This window comes from Carcharodon carcharias, chromosome 20 (genome assembly GCF_017639515.1).
Source record: "Carcharodon carcharias isolate sCarCar2 chromosome 20, sCarCar2.pri, whole genome shotgun sequence".
Classification (NCBI taxonomy): Eukaryota; Metazoa; Chordata; class Chondrichthyes; order Lamniformes; family Lamnidae; genus Carcharodon; species Carcharodon carcharias.
In genome coordinates, this window is record NC_054486.1 from 77,140,834 (window position 1) to 77,168,514 (window position 27,681).

At 38.1% G+C, this 27,681-nt stretch overlaps 1 protein-coding gene across 5 annotated transcripts in view; it reads left to right on the forward strand.

Annotated features, from left to right (window-relative positions):
• LOC121292210 (serine/threonine-protein phosphatase 2A 56 kDa regulatory subunit gamma isoform) overlaps window positions 1–26,975 on the forward strand; it is a 153,807-nt gene extending 126,832 nt beyond the window's left edge. For 3 of the 5 annotated variants that reach the window (XM_041213893.1, XM_041213895.1, XM_041213897.1), the window contains 4 exons: window positions 10,213–10,285; window positions 11,997–12,062; window positions 22,021–22,137; window positions 23,969–26,975. In XM_041213893.1, coding sequence (XP_041069827.1) covers window positions 10,213–10,285; window positions 11,997–12,062; window positions 22,021–22,137; window positions 23,969–24,103 — 391 coding nt within the window. In that variant the 3' untranslated portion in view covers window positions 24,104–26,975. The remainder of the gene's footprint in view (window positions 1–10,212; window positions 10,286–11,996; window positions 12,063–22,020; window positions 22,138–23,968) is intronic. The other 2 variants (XM_041213894.1, XM_041213898.1) reach the window with 1 other exon arrangement.
• The last annotated feature ends 706 nt before the right edge of the window (window positions 26,976–27,681 follow it).

The following is a 27,681-nucleotide window of genomic DNA, read 5'->3' on the forward strand; positions in this document are numbered from 1 at the left end:
CTCATCCTTCTAAACTCCAATAAGTATAGGCCTAACTTGCTCAATTTTTCCTCATAAGGCAAACCTCTCATCCCAGGAATCAGCCTAGCAATCCTTCTCTGAACTGCTTCCAGTGCAAGTATGTCATTCCTTAAGTAAGGTAACTAAAACCGTAACAGTACCCTAGGTGTGTGCTCACCAATGCCCTGTACGTTAGTAGCAAGACTTTCCTCCTTTTATACTCCATCCCACTTACAATATAGGCCAATATTATTTCCTCATTACTTGTTGTAACTGCATGCTGACTTATTGTGATTCATGCACAAGGATACCCAGCTCCCTCTGCACTGCAGCATTCTGCAGCCTCTCAAATAATATTCTGCTTTCTATTCTTCCTGCCAAAGTGGACAACCTCACATATTCCCACATTATACTACATCTGCCAAATTTTTATCCACTCACTTAACCTGTCTATATTTCTTTACAGCCTCTTTGTATCCTCCTCACAACTTGCTTTCCTACCTATCTTTGTATTGTCAGCAAATTTGTATATGCTACAGTCTGCCCCTGCATTCAGATCATTAATATAGATCGTAAACAGTTGAGGCCCCAGCACTAATTCCTGTGGCACTCCACTAGTTAGTTTGCCATCCTGAAAATGACCCATTTATCCCACCTCTATTTCCTGTTAGCTAGCTAGCCCCCCATCCATGCTAACATATTACCCCCAGCTTCATATGCTCTTGTCTTATGTAGTAACCTTTTATGTGATACCTTATCAACTGCCTTCGGAAATCCAAATAAACTACATCTGCTGGTTGCCTTTTATCCACCCTACTTGTTACCTCCTCAAAGCACATTCATAAATTTGTCAGACATGATTTCCCTTTCACAAAAGCATGTTGGTTCTGCCTGATTGTGTTATGATTTTCTAATTGCCCTGCTTACACCCCTTTAATAATGGATTCTGGCATTTTCCCAATTAAAGACATTATCTAACTGATCTATAAGTTTCCTGCTTTCTGTCTCATTCATTTCTTGAGCAGAGGTATCACGTTTGTGGTTTTCCAATCAGCTGAGACCTTTCCAGAATCTAGGAAACTTTGGAAGATTGCAACCAATGCATCCATAATCCCTGCAGTGACTTCTTTTAAGACCCTAGGATACAGGCCATCAGGTCCAGGGGGCTTGTCAGCCTTAAATTCCCTTAGTATTGCCATTTGCCAGGGAGGTGATGGCGCAGTGGTATTGTCACTGGACCAGAGACCCAGGTTCGAATCCTGCCACGGCAGATGGTGGAATTTGTTCAATGAAAACCTGGAATTAAAAGTCTAATGATGACCATGAAATCATTGTCAATTGTTGTAACCCATCTGGTTCACTAATGTCCTTTAGGGAAGGAAATCTGTCATCCTCACCTGGTCTGGCCTGCACGTGACTCCAGGCCCACAGCAATGTGGTTGACTCTTAAGTGCCTCTGACTAGCAAGCCACTCAGTTGTAACAAACTGTTATAAAGTCACAAAAAAGGAATGAAACCAGACAGACCACCCAGCATCAACCTAGGCACTGGAAACAACAACAGCAGTCTCAGCCCTGTTGACCCTGCAAAGCCCTTCTTACTAACATCTGGGGGCTAGTGCCAAAATTGGGAGTGCTGTCTCATAGACTAGTCAAGCAACAGCCTGACATAGTCCTCACAGAATCATACCTTCTCTCCCTTTACCACCAACCCACAGTAGCAGCAAGATGCACTGCAGGAATTCACCAAGGCTCCTTCGACAGTACCTTCCAAACCCACGACCACATCCATCTAGAAGGATAAGGGCAGCAGATAGATGGGAACACCACCACCTGGAAGCTCCCCTCCAAGTCACTCACCATCCTAACTTGGAAATATATTGCCGTTCCTTCACTGTTGCTGGGTCAAAATCCTGGAACTCCCTTCCTAACAGCACTGTGGGTGTACCCACACCATGTGGACTGCAGTGGTTCAAGAAGGCAGCTTACCACCACCTTCTCAAGAGCAACTGGGGATGGGCAATAAAGACTGACCTAGCCAGCGAAGCCCACATCGCATGTGTTTAAAAAAAAATACTTTTTCTCTAGTGATTGTTTTAACTTCAACCCCCCCCCCCCCCCTTTGCCTCTTGATTGCCTACTGTTCTTTGGATGCTTTTTGTGTTTTCTACTGTGAAATACATAAGACCATAAGATGTAGGAGCAGAAGTAGGCCATTCGGCCCATCGAGTCTGATGGCTGATCTGATAATCCTCAACTCCACTTTCCTGCCTATTCCCTTACTGATTAAAAATCTGTCTATCTCTACCTTCAACACACTAAATAAACCAGCCTCTACAGCCCTCTGCAGTAAAGAATTCCACAGATTGACTACCCTCATGAGAGAAGAAATTCCTCCTCATCTCTGTTTTAAGCGGGCACCCCTTTGAGATTATGCCCCTGGTCCTAGACTCTCCCACAAGGGGAAACAGCCTCTCAGCATCTACCCTGTCAAGCCCCCTAAGAATCCTATATGTATCTATAAGGTCGCCTCTCATTCTTCTAAACTCCAATGAGTACAGGTTCAACTTACTCAGGCTCTGCTCATAAGAAAATCCCTCCATCCCTGAGATCAACCTAGTGAATCTTCTCTGGACTACCTGTATGCCAGTATATCTTTCCTTAGATAAGGGAACCAAAACTGTTCATAGTATTCTAGGTGTTGTCTAACTAGTGCCTTGTATAGTTTTAGCAAGACTGCACTATTTTGATACTCCATTCCCTTTGAAATAAAGGCCAACATTCCATTTACCTTGCCTATTACCTGCTGAACTTGTATGCTAGCTTTTTGGGATTCATGCACGAGGACTCCCAAATCCCTCTGTGCTGCAGCTTTCTTCAGTCTTTCTCCATTTAAATAATATTCAGCTCCTCTATTCTTCCTGCTAAAGTGCATAACCTCTCACTTTCCCACGTTACTTTCCATCTGCCACGTTTTTGTCCACTCACTTAACCTGTCTGTATCCCTCTGTAGACTTTTTGTGTCATCCTCACCTCTTGCCTTCCCACCTATTTTTGTGTCATCTGCAAACTTGGTGATAGTGCATTCATTTCCCTCATCCAAGTCGTTAACATATATTATAAATAATTGTGGCCCCAGCACTGATCCCTGTGGTATTCCACTACAGGTTGCCATCCTGAAAATGTCCCCATATCCCAACTCTCTGTCTTCTATTAGTTAGCCAATCCTCTATCCATGCTACCCCCAACACCATGGGCTCTTATCTTATTAAGTAACCTTATGTTTGTTGCCTAATCGAATGCCTTTTAGAATTCCAGATATATTACATCTTCTGGTTCCCCTTTATCTATCTTGCTTGTTACCTCCTCAAAGAATTCTAATAAATTTGTCAGGCATGATTTCCCCTTCATGAAGCCATGCTGACTCTGCTTGATTATATTATGCATTTCTAAATGCTCTGCTATTACGTCCTTCATAATAGACTCTAACATTTTCCCAATGACAGATGTTAATCTAACTGGCCTCCCCTTTTTTGTCTCCCCTTTTGAATAAGGGTGTTACATTGGCAGTTTTCCAATCCCCTGAGACATTTCCAAAATCTAAGGATTCTTGGAAGATTGCTACCAGTGCATCCACTACCTCTGCAGCTATTTCCTTCAATATGCTAGGATGCAGCCCATCAGGTCCAGGGGACTTATTGGCCTTTAGCCTCATTAGTTTCCCTCGTACTTTTTCTCCAGTGATAGTTATCTCCTCCCCCACCTTTGCCCCATGATTATTTAGTATTTTTGGTATGTCATCTACAACGAAGACTGATGCAAAGTATTTATTCAACTCCTCTGCCATTTCCTGGTTCCCTATTATTATTTCCCCTGCCTCATTCTCTAAGAGGCCTATGCTCACTTTGGCCTCTCTCTTCCATTTTATATATTTAAAGAAGCTCTTACTGTCTGTTTTTATATTACTTCCTAGTTTACTCTCAAAGTTTATTTTCTCCTTCTTTATTATTTTTTTGGTCATCTTCTGTTGGTTTTTAAAACTTTCCCAAACCTCTGGCTTGCCACTAATCTTTGCCACATTGAATGTTTTTTCTTTCAATTTGATACTGCCCTTAAGTTCCTTGGTTAACCATGGTTGGTTTATCCCTTTCCTACAATCCTCCTTCCTCCCTGGGATATATCCTTGTTGCGAGTCAGGAACTATCTTTTTAAATGTCTGCCATTGTTCATCAACTGTCTTTTCTGCTAAACTCCTTTCCCAGTCCGCTCCAGCTGACTCTGCCCTCATTCCTTTGTAATTACCCTTATTCAAGTTTAGCACATGTTCAAAAGGCGTTAGATCAGTGCAGTAGAGAGAAATGATCTCAGTTCAGAATTTCAAGATGCAGAATCAATTTGGGCGGAAAGAAGAAATAGTATTGGAGAGAAGTCACCAGTGGGGGTAGTCTTTACACCCTGTAACAGTAGCTATACAGGACAGATTATACATTAATTGTATAATCCTCTGCCATTTTCTTGTTTCCCATTATTAATTCTCCAGTCTAATTAAGCGATCAGTGCTCTTTTTAGCTGCTCTTTACCTTATATACTTGTAGAATCTTTTATTTCTGTATTATATTTCTTGCTAGTTTTCTCATCCTCCAATTTGCCCCTTTTTTAGTCATTCTTTGCTGATCTCTAAAACTTCTGGCCTACCACCCTTAAGTTCATTAGCTAGCCATGGGTGATGCATCTTTTTGGTAGTCTTTCTCAATGAAATATATCTTTGTTGAGAGTTACGAAATATCTCCTTAAATGTCTGCCACTGCTTCTCTACCATCTTAGCTTTTAACCAATTTATCCACTCCACTTTAGCCACCTCTGACTTCCTACCCTTGTAATTACCCATATTTAAGTTGTGGACCCACATTTGTCACTGTCAAACTGAATGTGATTCTATCATGTTATGATTACTGTTGCCTAGAGGATCCTTTACTGAGGTCTTTAATCTTGTATCATTACATGTTACCAGGTCTGAAATAGTTTGGTTCCTAATAGTTCCAGAATGTATTGTTCTAAGAAATTGTCCTAAATAATTCTATGAACTCATCCTGCCGGTTACCTTTGCCAATTTGATTTGTCTAGTCGATGTGAAGATTAAAGCCACCAACTTGCAAGCCTCCAATTAATGTATAATCTGTCCTGTATAGCTACTGTTACAGGGTGTAAAGACTGTCCCCACCGGTGACTTCTCTCCAGTACTATTTCTTCTTTCCGCCCAAACTGATTCTGCATCTTGAACTTCTGAACTGAGATCATTTCTCTCTATTGTACTGATCTCATTCTTTTATTAACAGAGCTAACCCACCTCTTTTTCCTTTCCTCCTGGCCTTCCAAAATGTCAAATACCCTTGACTATTCAGGTCCCAGTCTTGATCACCTTGCAACCATGTCTCTGTAATGGTTATCATATCATATCCATTTGTTTCTATTTGTGGTATCAATTTATTCATCCCGTTATGAAAATTGTGAGCATTTGGATAAAGACTCTTTAATTCTGTCTTTTTTTTTTCATTTTTTGCCTACTCTGACCTTATTTGCTGATGCACTCTATCCCTTCCTGTTACACTCTGGTTATTATTACCCATATCATCACCCTGCACCATTTGCCCTGTCCTTTCTCTTCAAATTTTTAAATCTTCTCCCATGTGAACCCTAACACCCTGCCCCCCATTTAGTTTAAAGCTCTCTCTACAGCTCTAGTTAGCAATTTGCCAGAACACTGTTCCCAGCATGGTTCTGGTGAAGACTGTCCCAACAATTCAGCTCCCTCTTTCCCTAGTACTGATGCCATTACCCCACTAAGCAAAACCCATTTCTGCCACACCAATCCTTGAGCTGTGCTCTCTAAGCTTTCTTACCCTGTGCCAATATGCTTGTGACTCAGGTAGTAATCCAGAGGTTATTACCTTTGTAGTTCTGCCTTTTAACTTGGCCCCTAGCTGCTCATGCTCCCTCAAAAGATCCTCCTCCTTTGTCCTACCTATGTAGTTGGTACCCATGTGGACCAGAATAACTGGATCCTTCCATTCCCAATCCAAGTTCCGCTCCAGCCTCAAAGAGATGTCCTTAACCCTGGCACTGGACAGGCAACACAGCCTTGGGGACTAGCGCTCTTGGCTGCAAAGAGTCTTTTCTATACCTCTAACTATACTGTCCCCTATTACAACTACATTCCTTTTTACCCCACCCCCCACTTGAAAGGCCCACTGCACCACAGTGCAGTGGTCAGTTGGTGCCTCCTGCCTGCAGTCCCTGCTCTCATCCATACAAGCTGCAAGAACCTGTTGGACAATTGCATGGGCCAAGGCCTGTCGAGTGCTACCTTCTGGATCCCCACACCTGCCTCACTCACAGTCACATCCTCCTGTCCCTGACTATGGACGAAGTTCGAAGTACTTAGCCTAAGATTTTTGACTGTCCCCTGGAACAAAGTGTCCAGGTTACTATCTCCCTCCCTGATGCATTGCAGACTCCAGCTCATCAACTCTTGAGCTGAATTTTCTGAAGCTCCAGACACTTATTGTGAATCACACATATGTCCACCAGCATCCACGTGCTATAGCTGCTACACATTTACCTGCCCTGTTGCCTTTACTGTACTTTAAAACATCTCTGAATGATTACCTGTAGTTATATCAATTGATTTAACTGGCTAAGCTAGAAATTTAATGCAATACCTATATCGCCCCAATACCAGTTTAAACTACTGTCCCCATTTATAGAGAGAGAAAAAAAACTTTACCTGCTTACCTAATTAATGCTTCCAGGCTTCAGCTCTCGCGTCCTGCTGCTGGCCTCTGGCTCTTTCTCGCTCAGACCACTCCATTTTTTGTAAAAGGTCAGAACAGCACCGAATTCCAACGCTTACCAAATTCCCAACCTCTCACTCTTCTTGAGCTGCACTCAGTCACAAACTGCTATCTTTGTGCTTGCTTACCTTGTGCACTTAGCCTGCATTTATATTGGCTGAAATTCTGCAGAGCTGAGTCAGGCATTGCTGGCTAGAGAAACTAATCTTAACTAACTACCTAATTAATTAACTAACTGTAGCTGCCTCCTTAGGGAGCTTGTTTATTCCTGACTAAGACTGAAGGAACCTTAAGTTTAACAGTAAATGGTAGTTATAAATTTTGAATGTAAACTTGACAAGTTTTTAGAAAGAGATTAACCCTTAAAATTCCCTCACTAAATACCTAAGCTCCTACTCTGTCTGCTGCACTCAAGTCATAAGCTGCTACCTTGATGCTTGCTTCAGTTTCAAAACATTAGAGAGCAAGAGTTGTAAGGAGTTATGCATCTAAATGGCTGGAAGGAAGGCGAGGGGCAAAAAGTGGGACGAGGAAGTCTAGCAAGGGTCTGGAGATGATGTGTAATATTTAAAAGAGCCTTATTGGAATCTTCTGTTGTACCACGTACAAAAATAACAAATTCTACAGACACTACAATGGGTTTTTCCTATAGGAGAAAGTTTATAGAAAAGTTCTGTTGAAACATGCACCATGACAATTTATTATTAAATATAAAATAGAGATATCCGTTCATGCCTTCCCTTGAATGTCGCCAAGAGACTGAAAGCTAAATATATCATACCCACAGAGTTTCCATTATGTGCAATTTCTCTAATTTTATGAAAAAGTCTAATAAATCTGTGACACATGATCCTTCCCACAAATTCATGCTGATTCCTCCTTGCCATGCCTGGCCATTTGTTTCATTGTTCCCCTTCATGTTAGGGAGATGTTCTAATAATTTCCCTACAACACATCTTAGGCTTACTGGTTACTAATTTCTTGAGTCAATTTTATTTTCCTTTTTAAACTTTGCTGCTTTGTTAGCTACTTTCCAATCCACAAGCACTATTCCCATTTCTAATGAAGGGCTTGATTAGTTTTGTTAACTGGCACCTTAAATATCCTTATATGACGTTCATCTTGAGGTGGCGCATTGTCTTTAATTACCTCAGCCTCAGTGTTGCTGTTTTGTGAAATCTTTGTTTCTTTTGTTGCACCCATCTCAACCAACTATCTGCCTCCCCTCACCCAATGACTGTACTTCTACCTTTCTCCTTGCCTGTGCCCCTGTGCTCTTTCAATGTAAATGTATTTATAAAAGTAGATGACATTTCATTTCAATTTCCTAGTGATCCAGGTTTGGCCAGCTTTTCAGTCTTCTTTATGTTTTATATTCACCTTGGCCCATTGTGCTACCAAAATGACCTTAAATTTTGCAGGATATCTTTTGTTGCCCTTAATCCCTCCAATATATTTTTGAGGGACATATTAGTCTTTATTATCCACCTAGTGGTATATATTTATTCTGTAATGTATGTAGTAAGAGCATTATCAAGTTCACTTTCCTTAGCCTACCTTCATTCTTTCAAAATCTGACCGTATAAAGTTGAATGCTTCTTTTGAAGAGATTTTTGACTAATTCTTGGATCGTCACTACGTATGGATTTTCAGGAGGCTTATAGTCTCTCAAAAGCTCATCAGAAAAATTCTGGCCTACTGTATAAGTAGGACTGTGCACTTTTACTCAACAAGTTATAATATGGAATGCACTGCCTGAGGAATGGTGGAAATGATCAGTAGTTACTTTCAAAAAGATATTGAATAAATATATGAAGGGGAAAAATTTGTGAAAGATATGAGGAAAGGGCAAGGAATGTGGGACTAATTGGATAGCTCTTTCAAAGCCAGTACAAGAACAGTGGGGTGAGTGATTCTCTTGTGGTGTAACATTGTTATATATTTGGAACATTAATTGGTGTTGACGGTAATTGGAGTTGTGGTATTAGGGGTTTGAATTATAGATTTAAAGTGGCCAAAACCTGGCCTGCCTTTGCATTCAGTATATAGAGATGATTTGGATATAGGCACAAAATTTCAAGCACAAAATAAAGGGTTTGGCAATTAGCAAAAAGGATTGTAAAGTACTCCGGGAAGTCACAGACAAGTTAGTTTAATGCACAGAATAGTACCAGTTATAATTTGTGATTTAATATGGTTAAGTGTGAGGGAATAAATTATGGAAGGAAAACAAAGAACAGGAGAATATACTCAATGAAATCATGCTGAAGGGTGTGGATGGGAAATTAAATTTAGGTATTTAATATAATTTCCTTTAACTGAGACTAGGCAGCTGAAGTCATAAAGGCCAGCAACGTTTTGGATCTAATAAATTAAATAATTTAATAGTATAATGTATGAGAGTCAAGGAATAATAAACTTATTATTAGTTAGTCATAGTATTGTGTGCAGTTTTGGGTGTCACATTAAAGCCATAAGGGAGCATGCAGTGTAAATTCACCATGGCAATGTCTGAGATGGGAAACTACATTTATGAAGTTAATATACGTGACCATTTAGACCAGTGGTAGGCAGGGCAGCATGCGGTCCATCAGGGTTCTGAGTGTGGCCCTTGAGACATTTTGTTGAACGTTGCCCACGTGCAGGGTTGGTAGATTCCACTGGTTCCTGTCTGCATAGTTTTTTCTACAGGTATTACTAAAGTGATCGCAAATCGAGGGCATGTGAAGTGCATGTTGATTGCGCACAACATTGACTGTGAAATCCCTCCCTCTGTGTCCAATCAAAGCACTGCTATGGTTCAATCGACAAGCCCACAAATTTGTATTCATGGGGTCATGGTTAGTGCACACGCACAATTTCGAGCTTGCGGCCCACAGAGATGGAGAAGGGCCCTCGTCCGGCCCTCTCACTAGCCTAGGTTGCCCATAACTGATTTAGCAGAGGAGGCAAAAGGGATACTTAATAGAAGCTTTTATAATTGTAAAAGATCTCAACAGTGAATAGAGGAAGACAGCTTCTGGTTGGGGAGGCAGTCATGAATAGGTCATTATTTAAAATTGGATAACTAGCATAGAAAGGTGAGAACCAGATTTGGGTTGCTCTAACAAACAAAGAGCCAGCATAAACACAGTGGGCCACATGATGGCCACCTATGCTGTAAACTTCTTTCATTCCGTTCTTTTCACATCCACTAATAATATTTGGGCTCAGTTTGCGGACTATGGAGCAATACCACTGAAATTACCGGTGCTATTTTAACGCACTCCAGCCGTGTCTTATCTGAGATAAATTGTTACTTCAAACTATTGAACTGGTTTCTTTAGCTTTAAAGCTTTCATTTTTGTTTTTGTAACGTTTAGAGAGAAAGCAAAGTTGAAAGAACGTGAAGAGGCTTGGCTCAAAATAGAGAATTTAGCCAAAGCAAACCCACAGGTATGTTTATATTATCACTGTTACAATACTGTCCATAGAGTAATATTTGAAGGTAATATGTGTTGCAGTAAACAACCTTCATAGCTATTTCTTCTCAGCACAGGTGGGATTTGGATTATGTTAAGCTGATTGTTTACTTATGAAAATATTTTATCTGTAAGGACTAAGCTTATCGTGCGTATTTCCAACCAAATTCAGAAATAGAATTAACATTGGATTGATTTGCTTTCTAAACTTTAGAAATTGAAGTCTGCTTTGTAAACTTGTATTGGTATCTGATTATAGATTTTAATTTTTTTAAAAAATAAAAGCATTTGAAACATTTTTTAGCTGAAATGTTGTGATATCTACTATCTTCAATTCCAACTGTTTATCCTGATTTGTCAGAATTGCAGAAGTTGTTTTAAGTTGAACCATGAAAATTGTGGTAGTGTAACAAACACATAAAAATGAACTTGAGGGAAGCCTTGTCACGTTCTTAACCTCTCTTTCTCTCCCCCCCCCCGGATGCCTGACCAACAATGTCACTGCAGGTGTGATTAATGTTGTCAGCTCTCTCTCCATTCATTTTATTTAAAATTGCTGGTAGATGACGTTTAATTTGGAAATTCTTGAAAACTCCCATGTCATCTAATTTTTATGGGAATATACGTTTAAAAACATGTCCTTATGTATCTGTAGTGCCTGTTAAGCTATAAGTGGCAATGTGATGTCTTAACAAAGCATCAGAACTATTTAAAACACTTAATCTAAGGGCCCACTAGTATATAGTTTAAGTTCATTTTAATGCACTTTCTCTTCTCCACCCACCTTGGTGTTCCCTGAACATTAACGTCATGTTGCGTTGAGGCTTGCAGTCCTTTCTACAATGCTTTGTGTATTCAGTATGAATCTCTTTCTAATCTTAAAATGGATGTTACGGGAAATATGCAGCAGACCTCTGGAATGACAATTTTCCGGGATAGTGAAATTGACAGTGATCCACAAGCTGTGAATTTCAATGTCTGTTCTTCTCCACCCCCGCCCCTCAGGCCACCCTGTAGTTAGATTATTTACCAGACATGTCAGTAGTAAATTGCTAATAGTATTCCTTGACTGCAAGCTTTCAGCCTTTCCTTCCCCACAATCTGACAGATTTCTGGCTTCCCAACCCCTTCTCCACCCAGTTTGCCTCCCTTGTTCCCTTCCCTGCCTTGATCCACTTATTCCTCCCCCTGCACACACTTACCCCTCCCCCAGCTTGCTTGACTTGAATGGTGGAATTGACTCCTCATACATAACATTATAAGAGGTCGACTAGTAAATTTTAAAAACTCATATGTGACTGACCGGCACAGTAATTTCCTCCTTGTACCTGAGTAATACAGCCAAAACCAATTGAGTGAATGACTTGTTTCTTTCCAGTAAAACCAAGTGAAATAAATGTGACCAATCTCAACCTAGTAGGCATAGGCCCACAGAACAAAACTGCCAATCATTTAATACAAAGTTTCACTTTACCTTTTGGAAATAAGAATACTGTCATCCATTTAGGAGCACTCTTCTGAAGTTGAGGTTGAATTCCATTGTTGGGAAAAGTAGAGGAAGATTTATTGTGCTTTGTTCCTGTGCTTTGCCTGACCTGAGGCTATTTGTCCATAAATACTGACATATCTCCAAGTCAAAAATGCTTTATTTTAACCAAACTTCATAAGTGACTTCCTTTCATCAGACACTGGGTTCCTTTCAAAACTGGCCATCCTGGGAACTGTCCATGTGCCCTGTCTCCAAAAACCAGGTAGGCACTTATATCAAAATGCACCAAAGCTTCAACTTTTTTTTTAAAAATGTCTTGTGATTTTTAATTGGTAGCCCACTGAACAAATGAAATGTCTAATCATCTGGAACAGAGAAAGCTCTCCTTAGATACAGATTTGACACTTTTGCTAATGGCACATAGTGCTAGAAGTAAGGTCAGTGAGCTCAAAGGAAATACTCTGAACTACCACATAACCTCCGGCAGTCCAGAAAGTTGAATGTAAAGAATCAGCTCAATTTTTTTCATTATTTTTATTTATTTTTGTTGTAGTAAAATAAACCTTTCCATTTAAAATAATTAGTAATTGTCAGATTTCAAGATCCTTTGAACAAACATTTTTAATTTAGTGATATTTGCATGTCCTTGTGTACTTCCAATTTTGAATAGCTTTCTAACCATTAATCACTAGCTGTGCATTACTGAATAAAAGATTGAGGGTACATCTTGCAGTTTCATGTTCCTGACATGCAATGCCTCTGTGACTGGAGTGTGTAAGTGGCAAATTTATCATTTGTAGAGCTTACACCCATTCATTCAATGTTGCCTAATTATAATTACGGATAAATGTATTTAAATACATTTTTAGCACAAATGATTTCAAAACAGGAAAAGGCTGTATGTCCTTTTTTTAGTAATGGGAGTAATCTTCTGTACAGTCCTTTTTATATCAGGCTTAATGACAAGTAGCCTACTAATGTTCCCAAGTTCCAGTTTCAATCTTGAGGGTATTTTCAGGCAATTGGTGTATTAAATATTGCATTTTATATTGCCTTTCACAACCTTGAGACATCCCAAAGCACTTCATAGCGAATAAAGTACTTTTAATGTATATTCACTGTTGTAACGTACTTTTAAATGTTTTTCTCTATCCATGAATTTCATTAGTGCCACTTTATATCAGCTGGTATGAGGTGTGTTTTGCAACCATTATTATGTTTTTATACTTGTGTCTTTTTATATATAAAAATGCTCCAAGTGACCAGAATGAGACCACATAAAATTTCAGTCACTGGACACGCAAGTTTGAAGGGGTTTTTGAACACGAAAGAAGAATTTGGCATTCCATTGTGGAGCTATTTAAATACTCCTATTATGGAACATTTGTGAAAGGGAAAGTATGTACTTCTGTTTTGCATTATAAAAAAAAACAGATGAATTAGTGAGTTCGATTAGATAACAACCATAGATATTTTGCTAGAATTGTTTTATGACATGGTTATCAGCTCATGTTTAAACTAGAGTTGAACCTTTCAAGTTGTGTAATCTATTTAGCTACAATTTTGTTAGAATCCTAGTTGGATCCTCCCACTAGATGCCCAGAGAGAAACATATTCTGTTCACTTAATTTCCTCACCATGAACCAAAGGCACACATTAATTTGTATGCTTTTTTTTAAACAAACATGCAAATAGGTTTCTGAAGCAGTAGGAAGGAGAGAGAAGTTGACATGAAAAATTCAGTTCTGGGTACATCAGATAATATAAAGCTATTCTGGTTGAATACAAAAAACTTAACCAAAACCCATATTTAAAATAGACTGGAGATGCTCTGAGCATTAAATTAATTTTTCAGTGCATGTTCATGCATACAACAGAGAAAAACATGAGAACCCATAAACCAGCATGGACAAGTTTATTCAATACGTTTATTAATAAAAAAAATGTAATTAACCAGAGTTGATACTTGCTGTATACCAAAGGGAACATTTATTGATTAATTCTCATTGCAAAATCATTTTAATTGAATATTTATTATAACCTGGTAACAAATGTCTCTTCAGCTCTCTCTGCTCCCTCCCCCCACCTAGCACTATCAGTGTATGTATGTCTGCTGAAATAAAGTTGTTCTAGTTCATATGCTGCAAGATGAATCACCTTGAATTTGGGAATTTGCTTTATAGAGGATAACAATAGTCTGTCTAGAGATAGAATGGCATTTTTTTAAAGCCTGCTTTGTTGCATTCCTCACCACCTTTTTTTAATTCACATGAATCATATTCCCTCCAAATTTCTCCAGTTGCCCCTCTCCCGAGTATAGTTACTTATGTTGTTATACATTTCTTTGGGGACTTGCAAGCTTCCAATACCTTGCTGAAGCTCATTTTCCAACAAGGGTCATCGATTAGTAATTAGGGGGAACCCTAGTCAATTTCCTGAACTCAATTTTCCAGTGATGCTGAGATCAGTTTACTACAGTCCCAAATGAAATTGGCTAATTCAGAACAGAACAAGTTACTGGTCTAGATGATCCAGTACAGGAGGCAGTCACTCCCCTTAGGTTAGGCAGAACTTTAGAGTTTGTCAATGGTCAAGGACAGGAGGAGGTGACTGCAAGTCAGGCAGATAAGAACCAGCATGTAGTGATGGAGGAGCTACAGCCCCTGACTTTGTCCCAACAGGTACAAGGTACTTGCTACCTGTGTGGATGAGGTGAAGGACTGTAAGTTGGATGACTGGACTGACCATGACACTATGGTGAAGGATTCCTTTCAAGTGGGGAGAGCGAAGATGTATGTGGTAGTGAAAGGAGACAGCATAGTTAAGAGGATAGATGCTGTTCTCTGTGATCGAGAGCGTGAGTCCAGACGGCTGTGTTGCCTGCCTGGTGCCAGGGTTCAGGATATCTGCTCAGGGCTGGACAGGAACTTGCAGTGAGAGAAGGAGGATCCAGTGATCATGGTCCATATAGGTGTTAATGACATAGCGACAAGGTTCTGCATAGAGAGGTAAGACTAGGAAAGAGGTTCATCAAAGAGTGTATGAAGAGCTAGGCACTAAATTAAAAAGCAGAACCTCAAAGGTAATAATTTCTGGATTATTACCTAAGCCACGTGCAAATTGGAATAGAGCAAATAAAATTATAGAGATGAATGCATGGCTCAGAAACAGGTGTGGGAGAAGTAGGTTCCAGTTCGTGGAGTGCTGGGAAAAGTGGGGGCTGTACCGTTGAGGCAGTGTAAACCTGAACCGTGCTGAGACCAGTATTCTAGTGAGCTGCGTAAGTAGGGAAGTAGAGAGGGTTTTAAACTAAATAGATGGAGCAAAGGATAAAATTTGGGAAGATGTGGTAGATCAAAGAGTAGAGACAAGGCAAGAGAGAAAAGTATTAATATGGGAAAGAATAAACAGACCACGACAGGAAGGGACAGTGTACAGGGAGTACAAATCTAAAAATAAATCAGATAAGGCTAGAGATTACAAAAATAAATAAAAGAACAAAACTAAAGGCTCTGAATCTGAATGCACATAGCATTCAAAATAAAGCAGATGAACTGATGGTGCAAATAAAAATAAAAAAGGACAATCGGACAGCCATTACAGAGATGTGGCTGCAAGATGACAGATTAGGACCTGAATATTGAAGGGTACGTGACATTTAGGAAGGATAGAAGCTAGGAAAAGATGGAGGGGTGGCTCTTAATTAATGATGGTATTAGCACAATAGTGAGGGATGACTTAAGTTCAGGAAACCAGGATTTAAAAGTGGTTTGGTAGAGATGAGAAATGATAAAGGCGAGAAGTCACTTGTGGGAGTGGTATACAGACACCCTAACAGTAACCACATGGTAGGATGGGCCAGAAAGGAAGAAGCACTGGGAGCCTGTCAGAAAGGTATGGCGATAATCATGGGGAATTTATTCTACATAGACTGGAAAAATCTGATGGGCAAAGCTATCCTAGATGAGGAATTCATAGAATGTTTTTGGGATAATTTCTTAGAACAGCACATTCTGGCGCTGTAGAGGATACAAGTAACATCCCAGAAATTGCTGTAAATCAGGAAATAGAAGGGAGGGAGGATCTCAAAATTACAATCACCAGAGAGGTGGTACTGAAATATCTTAAACCAGAGAGCAGGTTACACTAGATCTGGTATTGTGCAATGAGATAGGATTAATTAATGACCTCCTAGTGAAGGCGCCCCTAGACAACAACACTCATAATATGATTGAATTTTACATTCAATTTGAGGGAGAGAAGAGTGGGTCTAAGATTAGTATTTTAAACTTAAAGGAAAATCATGAGGCAAGAAAACAGAGCTAGCTAAAGTGAACAGGCCAATTAGGTTGAGGGATAGGTCAATGGAGATGCAGTGGCACACATTTAAGGAGATATTTCAGAATGTACAAAATAGATACATTCCAATGAGAGAAACATTCCAAGGGGAGGACCCACCATCCGTGATTGACAACAATTAAAAATAGTATCAAACTTAAAAGAAAAGCATATAATTGCACAAAGGTAGGTGGCAGATCAGAAGATTAGATGGAATATAAAAAACCGCAAAGAATTTCTAAAAGATTAAGGAGGGAGAAAGCTAGCTAGAAATATAAAGACAGATAGTAAGAGTTTCTTTAGATATTTTTTAAAAGTTGAGCATTGGTCTTATCGAAAGTGAGCCTGGGGAATTAATGAAAATAAGGACCTGGCAGATGAATTGAACAGGTGTTTTGCATTGTTCTTCACTATAGAGGATACAAGTAACATCCCAGAAATTGCTGTAAATCAGGAAATAGAAGGGAGGGTGGAACTCAAAATTATAATCACCAGGGAGGTGGTACTGAGAAAATTGTTGGAACTGCAGGCTGACAAGTGCCCGAGTCCTGATGTATTTATCCTGGTATCTTAAAAAAGTGGCTAGTAAGATAGTTGATGCATTGGTTCTAATTTTCCAAAATTCCCTAGATTTGGGGAAGGTTCCATTCAATTGGAAAATAGCTAATGTAACCCCTTTATTCAAAAAGAGAGGGAGTCAGAAAACAGGAAAATACAGGCCAATTAGCTTAACATCTGCCATAGGGAAAATGTTAGAAGCTATTATATAATTTATAAAAATTCAAGGTAATCATGGTTTTGTGAAAGGGAAACCATGTTTAACCATTTTTTTGAGCTCTCTGAAGGAGTAACGTGCTGTGGATAAAGGGGAACTGGTGGATGTATTGTACTTAGATTTCTAGAAGGCATTTGATAAGGTACTACATCAAAGGTTATTGTGGAAAATAAAAGCTCATGGTGCAGGGATAACATATTGGCATGGATAGATTGGTGGCTAGCTCACAGGAAACAGGCATGAATGGGTAATTTTCTGGTTGGTAAGATGTAACGAGTGGTGTGCCACAGGGATCACTGCTGGGTCCTCAACTTTTTATAATTTATATAAATGATGACTTGGATGAAGTAACCGAAGATATAGTGCTAAATTTGCTAATGTTACAAAGGTAGGTAGGATAGTAAGTTGTGAAGAGGAGGCTTCAAAGGGATATGGATAGGTTAACTGAATGGGCAAAGATCTGGCAAATGGGGTATAATGTGGAAAAATGTGAAATTGCCCAATTTGGCAGAAAGGATAAAAAAGAAGCATATTATCTAAATGGGAGAGATTGCAGAGATCCGAGATGCAGAGGAGTCTGGGTGCCCTCATACATGAATCGCAAAAGATTAGTATGCAGGTACAGCAAGTAATTAGAAAAGCTAATAGAATGTTATTGTGAGAGGAATTGAGTGCAAAAGGAGGGGGGTTATGCTTCAGTTATACAGGGCATTGGTGAGACTACATCTTGAGTACTGTGTACACTATTGGTCTCCATATTTAAAGGGTGTAAATGTGTTGGAAACAGTTTAGAGATGTTTACTGGATTAATACATGGAATGGGAGGGATTGTCTTATGAGGAAAGGTTGGACAGGCTAGGCTTGTATCCTCTGGAGTTTAGAAGAGTAAAAGGCGACTTGATTGAAACATATAAGATCATGAAAGGTCTTGAAAGGGTAAATATGGAGAGGATGTTCCGCCTTGCAAGGGAATCTAGAACTAAGTGGGAATGTGGAGTTGAGATTTCAATCTGATCAGCCATGATCTTATTTAATGGAGGAGCAGGCTCGAGGGGCCGAGTGGCCTACTCCTCCTAATTCACATGTTCGTACGCACTGTTGCATATACTCACTAAGCCAATGGGAAAACTTGAAGCAAATTCAATTAACTCTTTCAGGCTGAGTAATGAGGTTTTTTGCTATATTAGTGTTAGTTCTTTCACCCTACAAGCTACATTGAATTTGTGCTTGTAGCTGCAAATTTTATATACAACTCAATTAAGTTGAATAATAAACCACAAATTAATAATCTCAATAGAGAACATATGTATTGAAGGTGCTACATTCTTAAATTGTTCGTCAATACAAATAGGATATTCTGCTCAACCAGTAGGATACTAAGAAAGTGCCTTGGAATGTTGTATTGTAGTATGCAGTGCCGGACACAACCCTGTTGGATACTGATAACTACTTCCAACAACTCCGAGGAACTGCTCTGTTTTCTCCCTTCTACCTGATTTAAATCCAATTTTTTATTCTTCTCATTATGTACCCCTTAATCTTCAAGCGTTTTCTGTGTGCTACTTTGTTAAAGATTTACTGTCCACCATTTGTCAACCAAACAATATAATCTCTAGGGCTTCCAGTGTTTCTCCCCCCCACCTCCCCCTCCACCTTTTTCCACAGGATCCTTGAATGTATTTGTCAGATCTTGGTATTTTGTCCTCCAGTGGTTAACTTTTTCTATTGTTAAATCCCTCATCTTGCTTTTAACCAGCTCATGGTTTACCTTCTCCCCAATATTGTTATCTGAGGTACCATTTTGAATATCGTACATAGCCACTGCCCTTTGCACCCAGCTTATTTGTGCTAAACTGGGATGGGCAGACTTCTTTTACGGATGTAAGTGGCAGATATGGGACAACAAACTGGTCAGATGTTCAGCCCAAGGCTGCCCTCTGCTGTCATTGAGGGACAATGTTACTGTGGGGTCAACATAGATTAGCCCTGATCATCATCTAAAAACGCCTTTGTGTTTCTTCTTTCAAAAATGCAGCCATGAATCTTTCCTGGCTGTTTCCTGCATGCGAATCATTGATGTATGTAATATTTTTGAGGCCAGATAATGCTTGAGGATGAATTGATTTTTTTTATTTGTTCATGGGATGGAGGCGTCGCTGGCTAGGCCAGTATTTATTGCCCATCCTTAATTGCCCTTGAGAACGGAGTGGCTTGCTAGGCCACTTCAGAGGGCATGTAAGAATCAAACACATTGCTGTGGGTCTGGAGTCACATGTAGGCCAAACCAGGTTAGGATGGCAGAGTCCCTTCCTTAAAGGACTTGAGTCAACCAGATGGGTTTTTACAGCAATCGACAGTGGTTTCATGATCATCATTAGACTTTTAATTCCAGATTTTTTTTATTGAATTCAAATTTCACCACCTGCCATTTATTTTGAACCTGGGTCTCTGGATTAATAGTCCAATACCACTACGTCACAGTCTCCCCCTGAAAATCCTATCCTTGCATATCAGTCATAGTATTGCTACAAGGATCTCTGGTGCTCACGAGGGTCATTGGTGACATCTTGAGAGAAGCCTACTACCTGAAAGCTGAGTACTGACCAGTTCCTTTTCAATACAAAGTAATTAAGGTACTATCCTTTGCAAAAACTCATTTCATGCAGGTGTGAACTAACGAGTGCCTTATATAGCGCAAGTCTTCTCGCCTGATTTAAAAGAATCTATTAGTATAAAAAATATTAGCTGCTATAGGTAAAGCCATGAGTGTTCCAGTTGTTGGCAGGTCACCCTACAGCAAACTGTACTAGTGTGTGACAGCCAACCTTGTAAAGCAGAAAAAAGATCTGTTCTGACTTGTGCAGGTACATATGGAGGAGTGTCCAAATATGGTTCTTGAATAGTAATTTGTGTCTGCCAGAGTCACTTCAATGTTTAGTGGTTCCTTGTGAACTCCTTTACTTCATCTAAAGCATCGAGCATGTTCGGACCCCTGAAGGGAGGAATCCATATGATTAACACATCGCACACAGCCATTTAAATACTCTTACCAATCAAAAACACTAAAGGAAAGCATTGACAGCAAATAAATCCCGAAAATGAAATAATTATCAGCAAAAACAAGTTCATGGAGCAAAATTCAGCAACATTGAACAGAAAGCTCAAATAAAAAGTCTGCAATGAACATGGCATGGACAAAGGCCTGCTTAACTCTGTTCTGGATGCAACAGTTAGAAATTCTGATTAGATTAAATTTGTAATAATGTATTTAAATAAGACCCAAGAAAGGTGGTAGCAGTGTCTCTTTTTGGACTGAAAACCACCAATTGGAAATTCAGGCATACATAACTATGTCAATGATTGCTGCCTGCGTGCTTCAACACCACTAATGCAGCTTTGGAAAGTCAGGAAAGTCAGGGCTACAGGCTGAAAGAAAGATTATTAACTTTTGTGCCCTTTGATATATATTTATATATGTGTTTGTGTGTATAAAATCACACTTGAAGATGGTGTTGTAAGATGTTGCATGGCAGACTTGTCCAGAAGAATGCAAATGAATGTATTTTATGCAGACCCAAGTTCAAAATAGGTGCGCTGACCTTGTAGAATTTCACAGTTAATTTCATCACTCTAAATGGAAAGGGTGAGGGGAACAAAGCTTGTCATGTTAGTCCCAGTTACCAAATCTGTTACAATTCACCAACTGGATTATAAAACAAGAGAATAAATGTAATTTCCATCCATGTTTTTATCTGATTTCCAACATTTACATTTTTTATTATAAAGATGATCTCTCTTTGTAGGAATATGGAAGTTGCTTTGTACAAGATCTGAGATGTTTATTGCAGCATTAATGACCCAAAAGTGTGTGTGATGGATGTAAAATTAAAGTGAGCATAATAAAGGAAAATATCCCCTAGAACTTACTGTCATTTCTTGTTTCATGCAATTTTATCATTTTACCTACTTACAAGGTTGGCATATGAAGCCAACTGAATGTAGTCCATTTGTTACAGAAGTTTGAGATGCAGTAGATGTTATGTGCAGCAGAAGCAGTGGAACATCAGAACTTAATTGTCACCTGAATCAAGCTTTATACTTGGCCTGTCACAATGCATTAAAGGGCAAGAAATAGATGTATTGGCACCATTGGTGTCTGCCAGCACTACTAGATAGAATACTACACAGAAAAAAATTGGTTGACATACTAAAATGAATATTTTATTCCCTATTTTCAGTTACCTAATTGGGCAGCTTTGTATATACCACTGGGAATTCTAAATTATAAAATTTTATGTAATAAATTAACACTTAATATATTGATATCTTAAAAGAACGAGCACATTTTGGTCATTTTAGGTTGACTTTAAACTGCATGTCTATGCTTTATTTCTGTTCTGAACTGAAATACTTTCCTTGTTGATTTGTGTTTGTACTAAATTTTTGGTGATATGAATCCTCTGTGTTATGAACATCTGTGACTGAGCACAAGTCGCCTATTTCTAAATCCCTCTCTCCTCCACCAGTCCCCCTGAGTTTTAAGTTTCCATCCTCAAGTAGGTATTGGGTTGTTGTTGTTGGGGTGTGACTACAATGTTGAAATCCTTCCCCTCTCCACACAGGGTTTGAATGGCAAATATTCATTTATGAGCATCAACAGTGAAGGTTGGAGGCTATTTGACAGCAGGGCATCACAGCTTACCTTGGTCCTATCCTTACCGTGTAGCCATATAAATACAAATTCAATAAGGAATGCTAGACAAAGACTAGAAGTGGAAATCCTTACCAAATGTGTCACTATTTCTGATGTGGCTGAGATTGGCTAACCCAGGATGACCAAGTTTCTGGACAGTTTAACTCACTCCAGTGCTGCTCTCAAGTCAGCCATCTAGTAGACCCAGGTTCAGCTCTCTTTGGTTTGGCTTGCATTCTTCTTAAACCACCACTTCAGTAGTGCCACATGAAAGCTGAATGCCATGAGCATCCAGGGCAGACGCATCTTCTTAATTTTTAATTTGAAACATATATCCCTTATTTATAGAGCCAATTTTCTTTTTAAATATAACTTCAGATTATTTGTACATGAAACTTAAATTCTGTCTTTCAGTATCAGCTTATCATCGATCCCAGTGGCATGAATAGTCCAGTTGCTATGGAAACAGATGGTCCATTGATAGAAGATATCCAAATGATCAGAAAGGCAGTAGAAGATCAAGCAACTCAGGTATAAAATGGCTACAAAAATGCCATCATTTCATTTTTTATTATGAAAGTCATTAAAGAACTTAATGACATTGTACAACTCATGTGCGGCTGTAAATTGGTACCTGTCTGATTCACTTTAAATTTCATTTCTTAACACTATTTAATCTTATTCATTGGTGTTCAGTTTCATAATTGCTCTTGCTATGATGTTATAAACTGAACTTAATGGAGGTGTTGTTTGCATCCCATTATAATTTTTAAGTCACTCTTTTTAAAAATATATGAAATTGCAGAAAAGATTGGAACAGCCCAAGATTACTTTTTATTGAATCCATTAGGCCCTTCATAAGATCTTGCCCCAGGTGGACACAAATAGGATTAGCTTTGTGTGATAGCTGAAATCTTAAACATTCCTTTTGTAATTATTTCACTGGAGATGTGAACTCATTGCCCTGCTTGTACAGTTCAACATTCCTCTCTTGCATGAGCATAACTGGTTGATCTGATAGAATTTTTAATATATTCTAAGTCTGCATGAACTTCCCTTTTCACACTTGCAGTGTTGCTTAGTTATTTGCACATTTGTTTCACTTCTGTCCATTATTGGCATAAACATTTGAAATAACATTTGTGGCTTTAAAGGAACACATTTAAATATGACCACTAGGATAGCGCGTTTTGCACTACATAGTATAACCTTCCATGCCTTGAAAAATAATGTAATTTAAACTTTTCATGACTAATGCCATAGGAGATCAACTAGTATAATAAAAATATCCCTTCAGTGCGTTTCTTATCTGTCAGATTCATGTCACTCTTCATTTTTGTTTACTTTAAACTCATTTGGAATTGCATAGTCCCTCTGTAGTTGAAAATAATTTAGTTGCCACCCTAACCCTATATAAACTTAAGAACTGCACTTGTGAAAGCTAGGCTTCTGTCCTCAACAGCCTGAAGAGCAATTAAACTCTACCACTGAATACTTAACAGCAATTATTCTTTCTGCTCTGAAAGAAACACCAGTTTGCCTCAGTAGCAGATTAGTTTAATGTGCATTTTGTGGCAACATGTTCCTGTCTTTATAGAACAGTCTTCTTCCAACTTAACAGTAAGCAACTTAACTACAAGCAACAAGGAAGATTCATAACACCCACATCAACATACATTATGGTATTATTTTTTGGTTACTGGAAAATAAACTTGCCAATTTCAGACAGTACTTATAAATGAACTGTGTAGTGATTACAAATAGTACATTTATGATGTATGTGCCTTTACAGAAAAATGCCCTTGTATTGTGAGATATACATTTTGCTAACATTTTAGATCTCATCCATGTGTGAAGCTACAATGTCAGAAAACATTTTAAGCAGTGTAGTGGGTATTAATGCAATATATAGTTTCAAATCTCTCAGGTAGCACTCTACATAATTCTTAATATAGTGCAGTATTTCATTATTGTTACTGTAACAGGGTCTTTCCTCATTCCTGTGGAAATTCTTTATTAAGAAGGCATGTCTTTGTCAACTGCCCCTTGAAGGAAAGACAGAGTTTTATATATTAATAGCTATTGCCTTGGTAAAAGAGTGATTTAAAATGAAATTACTGACAGAGTAAAAAAAAAACTTAAAAACAGAAAATTGTGGAAGTACACAGCAGGTTGGGCAGCATCTATGAAGACCCGACCAAAGTTAATGCTTTGGGTCGATGACCTATCATCTCTGAATTTAGGTTTTCGATACAATTTTTTTTCTCTGTGGCCAAATTTTATTGTATTAAAAACCTATAAAATAGTTACTTTAGTTGCCAGTATTGTTAGCATTGCTTGACAGTCACTTACTTTTCTGCAGGCACAGAAAGATCTTCGAAAGGATCGTCCACTTGTGCGTCGCAAGTCTGAGCTGCCTCAGGATATCTACACCGTTAAGGCCTTGGAATCCCATCGCCGGGCTGAAGAGATAATATCTGCTCATGATGGGCATTAGGCTATTTCAACAGAAGAATATTGTAAAAAGCTATTCTCTGAACTCAGTCTCTTGTAGAAGCTATTATGCTTTGTGCCATACCAATCAGCTATACATTGAGTCAACGCTTTCTTGAATCCAGTTTGTAGGCAATAACTTACCATGTATGAAGTCAAGCCTTGGTAGTTCAAACAATGGTAAATAGAGTATTGTACTTTCTACAATCTACATCAAAAGATGGAGTTAAATTTGTGAGTTGGCGTATCCACAAAACCATTGAGTTATAAAATTTGTTTAGCATTTATATTTATCCTTTTATTTACACCTGTGTTTGAAAATAAATGGGATATTGAGTCTAAAATTATTCCTGAGAAGTCACAGACTGAGTTTTTAGTACTAAAACCACCATTTTTTGCATTATGACTGTATTCAACCCAGTATACTTATCATTACATCACAAAATTTATTGGTATAAATGTAAATGTCAATATAAATGTAAATGTCAAGAGTTTCTGAACTCATTAAACATCTTGCACTAAATCTGACTTTTAAGCAAGGAACCATCCTGTTTTTTTAAAGTAAATTCTATTAATGCACTGCATGAAAAGGAAGTATCTTTAGGGGATATTAAAAATATTGGTCATAATTTTTTCCATATAATAGTACCACATCTTATAGAACACATAGGATTTTATCTTTAAGTAAATTATTAACTTGAAATTTTAAATCTGATTTAGCTCCCCATTAGTGTATAAAATAACTACAATTAATTCCTGCTGGATTAGTTTGGATCTAATCTTTTTATTCAGGTGCTTTGACATCTCATTTTATAGTTTTTAAAGTTTGTCAAAGTTCTTTACATGTTGTCTGTCTTCATGTATGTTATGCAAGACGAGTTAGGAGTTCTGATGGAACTCTAATTGTATTAAATCGGCTGTGGCAAGAATTCTCAGGGTTCGCTATTACCTTAGTCCATTCCTTCAACCTTTTAACGTTCTCAAACGTAATTTTCCTGGTATTTTTAATAATCTGTCTTGTCGGTTTGCCGTCTACTTTATGAAATTGTTCTGTCTCAAAACTTAAGGGGAATTTTGATCTCTTGTAGAGAATGGATCTGGAAAAATGTCACTTCTAATTTAATGCGCACTAGATTTTGGATATGAAAGATGTCACATGCTATTCTAACTTTAATGTGCACTAGATTTTACAACAACTGTTAGAAGGAAGATATTATGGGCTAGGCATGTGCAACACCAAGGTACGTATATCTGTTGTAAGCTATACGAAATGACTGATTACGATTAGTAATCGGAAGCTGGTCAGAGGAAAACCAAAAATAAGTATTTGTGCATATTCTTGAAGTTCATGTTTGGTCAGTTTCATGTAACTTTACCACCAAGTTTGAGTGATTATAATCCCTAGCTGATTATCAGGTTTGTGTTGCAAATGGTGCATGGTAAGAACATCTGCAAACACCATTCAGTTAAAATATCTTCTCAAGTGTTCCCACCTCTGTTCACGTTATTTTAAGATTTTTTTTCTGAGCCTAACATGCTAAAGAATTAAAATTGGAGGGGTATTCAGGGCTGTAAAGAAAACAACAAAATTATAAGTTTTCCCAATTATTATTGTATGAGAAAAATCTTCAAATTTCAGAAAGCACTTCCTGTTTAACTTGAAAAGTGAATGCTTAAAAAAAGTAATGTCCTACACAGCATGTTGGAAAATCTATTTTGACTTACATGTAGTTAAGTTTCTTCTCAATAGTTGTCATGGAAATCTGTCCCCAATACCCTTTTTTAGGACAGTAGGGTGCTTTTACCATGTGGTATCTTACAAGCTATGGCTGTGCTCTTTTTTTATTTGCATACCATTGTTTGAACTTCCGTCTGACATTGACTAGTAGTCTGTCTCACATATTCTTTGGTTTTGGGTGTTCAGCAGTACGTTTGTGTGAGGTGTTCGAGAAGGATTGTAATTTTATTTTGGCCACTAGAAAGTATATTGTTTGTATACAGTTCAGAATATGATCCTGTCTTTAGCAATTTTCCCTCATTTTAACTTGCCTATTGCTAAAGATTAACACTCACCAAGTTGCAAGTCAACTTTGAATTACTTTTTTTTTCTGCTAGTATGATTGGGAGTATTTTCACATTAATTGGCAAATTACTTTGTATTAAAAAGCATTAGTCCTTGTTTTCTGGCTTGCAATGGATGATACACAGGTAGTTGTGGCAAGTTTCACCTACTTGGGCTGTTATTAATGTAGTACTAGCAATTACTGTGCAAAACACTGAGATGTGTTGTCTATTCATAAATTGCAGAATATATTTTTACTCTTAATTCAAAACTAAATGACAATTTGGTAAAATATGTATAGACTCTGGAAGACTTGGGTAATTTAAAATGACCTGCAGAATGGCTTTTGATCATTCTGCAGATTAACCAGCACAAAACAGATACCCCACAACCAGCACACGAGCAGTTTTATGATTGGTTATAAAAAAATCTTAAATGTCTAAAGAAAAAGTAATTCCAAAACTTGTTCTGGTGACTGTTTTTCTTTAAAAGCAGCTTTATGATTGACACCTTTTTTAAGTTTATTTGTATCTGTTTTTAAAAAAAAAGCCCTGTACAAGAGGAATGTCCAGTAACATGACAAGTGACCTTTAGTGTGATACCTATATAAACGGCTTCATTTTAATATTGTACATATGTTGTACTTTGTTTTAAGTAGTGTAATATCTAATAAAGTAGATTTCATATTTTGTACAAAATGGTCCTATGTACAGAATAAAAACTTCCTAGCAACTACGAAAGTTGGTAAGTGGCAAAGATGTTTCTCTCTCAGAAATATTTGCCATAAGTTGGCATTAAAGATTTTGAAATTTCAGAATTTTAAGGTTATTTAAATTTTTTTTGTTTTTATGCAGTTTTATTCAGTTTGGAAATATAGACTAGCTCTACAGTTTTGTATAGAGAATCAAAGTACCATTCTAATCTTACAGTTTTAGTCTGCGAACTACAGTGAGCCGTATTCAATTAGCTTGTGTTTTATTAAGCAAGACAACCATTCCTTCAGCATTCCCGTAACACACTGCAATACAGTTTCTTCAATCTTCCGGTGAAAACATTCTGTGCTTATCTTGATATCACAGTCCTTTATCTTCGATTTACTTTGTACATTGTGTATTCCTTTTATCATTTTGGACATCTAGAATTTTTTAATTTTAATCCTAGTTGGATGAGCTTTTCCTCCTCATTCAGATTTCACATCCCAGATATCATCCTGGTAAATCTGCCCTTTTTTCTATTAGTGAGAAGCCCAAAACTGCACTTGATATTCTTGTATTTGCTAACCATGACCTCTTCACTTCTGAATTTAATCCCTTGATTCTAAATGTTACAAATACGAAGTTTATAAGTTTGTCTTTGGACTGTCAGCTTAATTTAAGATAAAATAGAGAGCAGTGAATGGAGTCATTTGACTTGCTCTGAATCCTGCTTGAGAATAAATTGGGTGGCTTGGTTGCTTTGGGGTCAGGGAGGCCCTGATTGATTTACTGGGAAGAAGGTACAAGATGTCCACATCTGTGAAC